At 30.6% G+C, this 8,143-nt stretch overlaps 1 protein-coding gene across 2 annotated transcripts in view; it reads left to right on the top strand.

Moving 5' to 3' along the window:
- The window catches only part of eif3s10 (eukaryotic translation initiation factor 3, subunit 10 (theta)), a 33,703-nt gene extending 26,772 nt beyond the window's left edge, over positions 1–6,931 (top strand). Inside the window, exon 22 of one of the 2 annotated variants that reach the window (XM_005156611.4) lies at positions 6,029–6,651. In XM_005156611.4, coding sequence (XP_005156668.1) covers positions 6,029–6,222 — 194 coding nt within the window. In that variant the 3' untranslated portion in view covers positions 6,223–6,651. 2 annotated transcript variants of the gene reach the window in all.
- Positions 6,932–8,143: the final 1,212 nt, after the last annotated feature.

Here is an 8,143-nt window from a genome sequence, read left to right on the forward strand (position 1 = left end):
ATCGCAAATAGGCTACACAGAGTAAACTAATATCAATACTCATGAAGACCGGTATGGCTATTAACATGATGTATGCATATAATATAACAGTACATGTCAAATCATCACTGCATTATCAAACACCACCTTGTGAGAACAGCACAGTTATATTGTTAACAGATTCATTTATGTCAAACAGTGTGTGCAGGGCCGGTGAGCGCTCCATGTACCTTTTGGTCACTCAGTTATTTAAAAAAAAAAATCTATATTCTTGTGATAACGGGATTTCGTTGAGACATATTTTCCTCACGCTTGCATATATATTTTTTTGCTTGTTTGATTAGTGTTAATTTCAAATGCAAAAAATATTTTTGTATAATACTTGTAGTAATGGTGCTTATAAGTGCGACTAAATTTTGTCTGATGCGCCTACATTTTTAATGTTAGGAGCACCGGTGCTACCAAGCAAAAAGGTTCATTTTGAGACCTGTTTCTACACATATAAACATAGTATTGCTTTTGCTTTACTCTCTAAACGTTCGCTCTTCTCTTGACGCACGCTGCTGCGTGTCCCTTATCTGTATAAACAATATCGAGAAGTTAGTAACTGAACTCATTTCAATATTACTGACTCAATTAATTAAATACGAAAGCCATGTAACATGGTGACGATTGATGTGTTGTCTTTTTTTCCCCTTTAAATCTCTCAAATTATCATGTGATCTCCTCTGTTATTGGACTTTTTAACTGATAAGGGAAAAACGTCAAAATCATACACAAGATATCTTAAACTGTTACTGTTCACAGTTGTGCTCAACAATAGTGCAATACAATATTCAAAATTCAGAGTTCAATAATGAATAGAATAAATATTGATAATTCAAGATGCTTCAAGGAGCAGGCCGACGCGCGCACACACAGAGCGCTATGATAAAGCACTTGAAACGCTGTGTGTGTCGATTAAAACATGTTATATGCGAAATAAACTTAGATTTTTTTTTTTTTTGATAGGCTATAAATGATAATGTATTAGATATCTACCACTAACAAGTAGGCTAATATGCAAAGAAAATTTGCTATTCAAAAATTTGTTTATGATAGTTAAAAAAAAACTAATGTCTATATTGGCTCTGGTGCATTAAATTATAATTAATAATAACATTAAGATTTTTTTAAATCACAAAATATAGAAAATGGTATGCAATGTTGATATTTTTGAAGGTATCATCTTAAAGTTGTAAATTCCAGCACTGTGACAACACAAAAGTTATTGTAAAGATTATTATATACATTAAAAGCAATATGGGTAATTATATTGCATGTATATTTTACATTTCAAAAACAGCTATTATTTCCAGTATCTTATAGAAAGCATATTTATTTTTTATAATTCAGTTTTTGCCAAACATACATGATTAAATGTTTTAACTTTAGGGATTGAAAAGTTTTTTTTTTGTTTGTCAACTCTGTCATGGATGATTTTAGTAATGTTTAGAAATTAATAATAAATCATAGCAAAAAAAATCCTAACGGGTAGTTACTAAATTGTTACTGAATTGACAGTATCAATTTTACAGCTTTTTAGCCAAACATTACTTGCTATAACTGCAAAGATCACATAATACTAATGAAGTCAGGATTAAAATATTTTTTAATTGTCCAATGTGTGATTGAAATATTCAGTTTTCCTTTTGTAATTGTTGTAATAGTATTGACAGTTTACAGTTTAAACATTTAAAATTAAAATATTGGTGAATTTTAATTACTTTTTTTTTAAAGAAAAGCAAAATAAAATATTTTTCATTGCACAATGATACATGATGGAAAGATACACTGACTAATTCGTACATCAAGAAATCATGATTTCTTCGTATGTAATCTTTGAAAATGATGAACACATTTTATAAATAATCGAGAATGTAACAATGTAGCATAACAATTTTTTAAAAGCTGAAAAAAGGATTGCTTTGGTCACTAAATATACATGCAACTATAGAATCACCCATATAGTTCATGGAGAGCAACATGTTTTTCAGGAGTTTTCTTGCAAACCTTGGCAAACATCACTAAAGCAAGCAAAGACTGAGATAAATATAATATGCAGTAAAAATAATAGTTTTAAAATAAAAGTTAGTTTGCTCTTAATAAAATGACAGAGAACATTAAAAAAGATAAAAACATTCATTTTAAAATGCTATAAAATTGTATTACCTTTAAAAAAAAAAAAAAAAAACACACACACAGGGCTCGAAATTAACCTTTTTTTCTTGGTAGCACCGGTGCTCCTAACTAAAAAAATTTAGACGCATCAGCCAAAATTTAGTCGCACTCACCAATTATAAGCATCGTTACTACAAGTTTTATACAAACAGATTTATTGCATTTAAAATCAACAGTAATCAAACTAACAAGCAAAAAAAAAAAAAAAAAATATATATATATATATATATATATATATATATATATATATATATATATATATATATATATATATATATATTAGAGCTGCACAATTCATCGTTAAAAGATCGCGATCTCGATTCGACCCCCTAGACAATCTTAATCAAGCATTTCTACGATTCTGTCAATCATATTTTCAAGTTCAGGAGAGAAGAAAAGGCGGCTGCACGAGTCTTTTCATTGTTTCACATACGTTGCTCAGTGACATTGACACCTCCAAATGATGTTGAATGAGTCACTTACTGTATTTATAAGGTGTAATTCCTTTACATTTAATGATGTTTTTGCGGCCGGGAAATCACACATGTTAAATTGTACATATCGCTGTCACTTGCACGGCGGACAGCATCTGGCGATTAAATGAAGGATTAAACTGAAGCTCTCATGCTAGTAGTGGCACGCAGTTACCGGAAAATTCTATCCCACAGACTTTTCATAGCGGACTTGAAGCCAATGGAAGTCTTTTATCCACTCTTCGATAAGTGTAGATGGTGGATTAACATTCAGCACATGATCACTACTAAGATGTGTCATTATTTGTAATTAGATGGTTTCTAAAACAAAATTTGTCAGTGTTATCTTCATTCTCATCTTCAGCGCTTTGCAATTTTTCGTGGTAGTTGCTCTCTGTCATCCCAAGCCAGAAGGCATTGACTGAGTGATTGACAGCTGATATTTTAGTGTTAGAGCAGTGGGCCAATAAGAAGAGCGCGAAGGCGGGACAAGCATTACGGACTTTGCTTTGTTTACTGCAGCAAGTTGACATGACAACTGTTTTAAACCTTTGCTGAGTACTGCGTTTCATGTTTCAAGTGCAGAGATGCATTCTGCGTGAATGCCTCACCACATGCTCAGATTTGGGAACATTTTGCAGTAAAAACTGGTCGCACACAATTACATGCACTTGCAAAAATGGTCCCAAATATATTTTGAGGTCGCATATGCGACCAAAATGGTCGCAATTTCGAGCCCTATATGTATATGTGTGTGTATATATATATATATATATATATATATATATATATATATATATATATATATTAGGGCTGGGCGATAATTCGATATCGATAATTATCACAATATAAAATTTTTCGGTAAAACGATAATGACGGTTCGATAATTGCTCTAATATATAGCTTATGTTTCCTTTTTAATATTAAAATATTTGTTTAGAAATCTGTAATACCACTATTGTCTCTCACCGACAGTAAAAGAACCAGCCTTTATATATTTAAAGGACATAATCACAGAGGAGAAATCAGATGCTCAAGGCATAATTTTTTAAATAATGACAATAAAAATGCAGCAAATATATGACAGAAGCACTTGCTATATGCTTTAGCGCCAAAACAATCCATCAAACTATTTTCACGGCTTCATTGTAATTCATTAACTAAGCGCGGTCTGAGCAGCATGGACTGGACAGTCTTTTCGCATCACTGATAGATTTCTTGGGTTACCTCGGAAGAATAAACTTGGATGGAGCTCAGAAGCTCAGTGTGTAAATAGAGAGGCTCCCCGCATGTTTTCGTTGTGATGCGCGATTTGAGAGTCTGCATAGACCTATTCGTGCTAGTCTGTCAGACAAATTTGGTTAAAACACGCGCAGATATATCGAAGATATTCGCATAACAAGGTTTTATGCGACCAGCAATATGGGATGTCGAAGGTGAAAGCATAAGTAAGGTAAACTGCACACACTTGATTATGTAATGCGTCTCAGCGCAAAGCATAACTAAACCTTTACATTTCTATGCTAAATCAGTCATCGATAAGGTCTATCAATTAAAGCCTTATCGACAATAGATCAAGTAATCATTAGCATTCCTAAAAAAATACATTAAAGTATATTTCACCCTAAATTCACCATACTTACCATTAAAAGGAGAGTTCATCGAAAACTGAAAATTCTGTAACTATCAACTCTCGTTGTTCCAAATCGGGTTAAGTTTTTTTTTTTTTTTGATGTTGAACAATAATATCCAATAACTTGTAGCTAATGTCTTTGGTTGTTGAAAACTTGAATAAGTAAATGCTGAATTTAATTGTTCTTTTGTTTATTATTTTATTATTTTTATTGTCAGACAGCTAAAGCATTTCACAAAATGTGTTAAATCAGCTGCACAAAGCGATTGGCATGCTGAAAATCTTGTATAATTGATAGATATAAAGATTTTACATTTATCGTGATAAATATCGATATCGACTAATATGAAAAAAATTTATCGTGTTAATTTTTTTTTGCCATATCGCTCAGCTCTACTTTTAACTCACCTTTACTTGTTCCAAACTGGGTTTATAATTTTTTTTTCTGATGTTGAACAATAATATCCAATAACTTGTAATGTCTTTGGTTGTTGAAAACTTGAACAGTAAATGCTGAATTTAGACTGTTCTTTTGTTTATTATTTATATTGTCAGACAGCTAAAACATTTAACTAAATGTGTTAAATCAGCTGCACAAAGCGATTGGCATACTGAAAATCTTATAAAATTGATAGATATAATGATTTTACGTTTATCGTGATAAATATCGATATCGACTGATATGAAAAAAATTATAATAATATTATAATTTTAATATTGATAATTTTTTGTCATATCGCCCAGCTCTAATATATATATATATATATATATATATATATATATATATATATATATATATATATATATATATATATATATATATATATAAATTTTTTATTTTATTTATTTTATTTTTTTTTTGGGCCCACCTGAAATGTCACTTGGCCCACCCTAAAGTTCCAAGCTGGAGCCGGGCCTGCACCAATAATACATTTATTTGACCAAAAAGGTGATGATGTGCGAAATTTTACATTTTAGAACAATTTGCTTATTTGAACAATTTAAAATTAATTTTTATATTATTTATTCCTGTGAACAAAAGTTTCATGCCAAACTAGTGTCTCGTAATCCTTCATAAATCAGTCGAGTATGCTGATTTGTTGCTTTAAGTGCTCTGATGAAAATAATTTGTTTTGCATAATATGGCAAAACGTTTTCCATGATACTTTAAATATAGTTCAAAATTAAGACATTTATTTGAAATAAAATATTTTGTAACAATAAAAGACATGTTTATTACACATCTAATCACCATATTAAAATGGTCAAGGAAGAATCGTATGACTTAAAAGACTGAAGCAATGATGCCGAAAAATCTAGCTTTTTTTTTTTACAGCAATTACATTTTAACTTGAAATAGCATAGAAACATATTCCAAGAACATATTGTATTTTTGATCAAATGAATGCTGCCTTGGAAAGCAGAAGAGGCCATATAACAAATTATGTTTTTATGATGTTTTTTTTTTTAACTCGGCACAAATGTCAACTACAAACATACAATGCATTAATAAATGCCTCTGTAAGTGCTGTTCTGCTGCACAACAGGTCAGACTCTAAAAATGAATGCAGAAAGTTTAAATATGAAAGGACAGGGGGAAGGCCCAACGTCATGTCATCCAGAGCAGCAGGTGTCAGTGTGATGCTCAAGACTTCTGGAACAAAGACTAGGCAGTGAAACCTACTTTGGTCAGATTGCTTATATCTTCTTTTATAACTCAAAGGTGGTTCGTGGCGTCGTGGTGGGGAAGAGCGACGGGAGGAGCGCAAGGAAGAGAGAGATGCTCCTCCCAGACCTCGTGAGCGAGATCGTGACTCTGGTGAGAAGAGCACTTGGCGCTCTGACAAAGATAAAGAAAACCCACGCCGGACCAAGAACGAGACAGATGATGATGGCTGGACCACTGTACGCCGCTAAAACTAAGGCATCAGTCTTTTGCTTGATGTTGTACTAAGCCTTGATGTGTTCTCTAATCAGTACAGGTCTCTGCTTACATTAACATTACATACATGAAGCTTTGCTGTAGAATTACAAAACTTACAAAGGGTTTTCAGACATGGCAATTTATATATGATCTCTTTAAAAAAAAAGACCTTCAACTTAGAAGCTAATTCATTTGTGTTATGCATGCTTAGATGATAAAATTGGTCACAGGAATTTAAGTAGATTTTTTTTTTCTTCTGTGGTTTGGATGTTGTAGAACATGAAAGTTTTTGCAGACTGGTGTTGAGATAAAATCATCAGGTTATCCTTACAGCTGTCTATGCTGTAGTTGCTGCTTATGCTGTGGTTGTATACCCTCTAGAAATGAAACAAATCTTTAATAATAAAGTCGATTCATCATTACACGTCTATAATTTCAGTTATTATCATGCAGCAGAAGACCATAAACTGTTTTCAGTTGCATGAGACTTCAGAATAGTTGGTTATTTTTCTGCCACTAGGGGTCACCTAAATCTCAGCAACTTTTCAGAAGCTTTAAACATCTCTAGTTACAAATGAACCCAGAACAATTGATTGGATCCTTAAAAAAAAATCAATTATGCTGTTGTTAGTAGAAAACAATGGCGTTTAATGCAATGCCGTTGGTCCTCCTGATTGATGCATTAAAAGTTTAGTAAATACACTTTGCAGTCTATTGTGTTTTTTTTTTTTTTGTGGCAAACAGGCCATAGTGCCCTCATATATAAATAAATAAATTATATATATATATATATATATATATATATATATATATATATATATATATATATATATATATATATAAATAAATAAATAAATATATATATATATATATATATATATATATATATAATTTATTTTTTTTTGTGGCAAACAGGCCATAGTGCCCTCATAAATAAATATATATATATATATATATATATTTATATATATATATATATATATATTTATATATATATATATATATATATACATATATATTTTTTTATATAATATTATTTATATATATATATATATATATTTATATATATATATTTATATATATTTATATTTATATATATATATATATGTTTATATATTTATATATATATATATATATATATATATATATATATATATATGTATATATATTTATTTATATTTATATATATATATATATATATATATATATATATATATATATATATATATATATATATATATATATATATATATATATATATATATATATATATATATAGCGTTATCCAGTCATAAACTCCACTAGAATGGAGGAAATTGTTTGGTGCTATGCAACCTTGTTAAAAAGACTTTCTGGCTCTTCGTTAAACTACATGGTGTTGGGGGACCACACGCACACGTTGATGAGAAGTAATCCTCGGTAAACCTCATCAATACGAGCTCTTAGTTTCGTCCAACAGCTTCTTTGGATCGTGAATCTTCCCCGCTGCGAGGGTGATAAACTTTTGCTAGCATTATATCATTATGCAGAAAAGACTAGAAGAAAGAAACAATTATGTTAGAGTCTTTGTTGCTTTAGTGGAAAATCCACAATATAGGCCAATAATCTCGCAATTGAAGACTCAAATTCCCACGCAAGAGGTTATGAACTCCTAAACTAGATTAGACCCTTATATTTGCTGAGACCATACTTTGTGAAGTTAGACCACGGGTCACCGTGTGTAAACTCGGCGAAGTCAAAGGGGTGCTACTTTTCAATGTGAGAGATTTATACCTCGGCAGTTATAGCTCAATCTGTGCATCTGCCACCAAGTGACATTTATCATTTTGCACACACATATGTATATATGTATATATATATATATATATATATATATATATATATATATATATATATATATATATATATATATAT

This window comes from Danio rerio, chromosome 13, assembly GCF_049306965.1.
Source record: "Danio rerio strain Tuebingen ecotype United States chromosome 13, GRCz12tu, whole genome shotgun sequence".
NCBI lineage: Eukaryota > Metazoa > Chordata > Actinopteri > Cypriniformes > Danionidae > Danio > Danio rerio.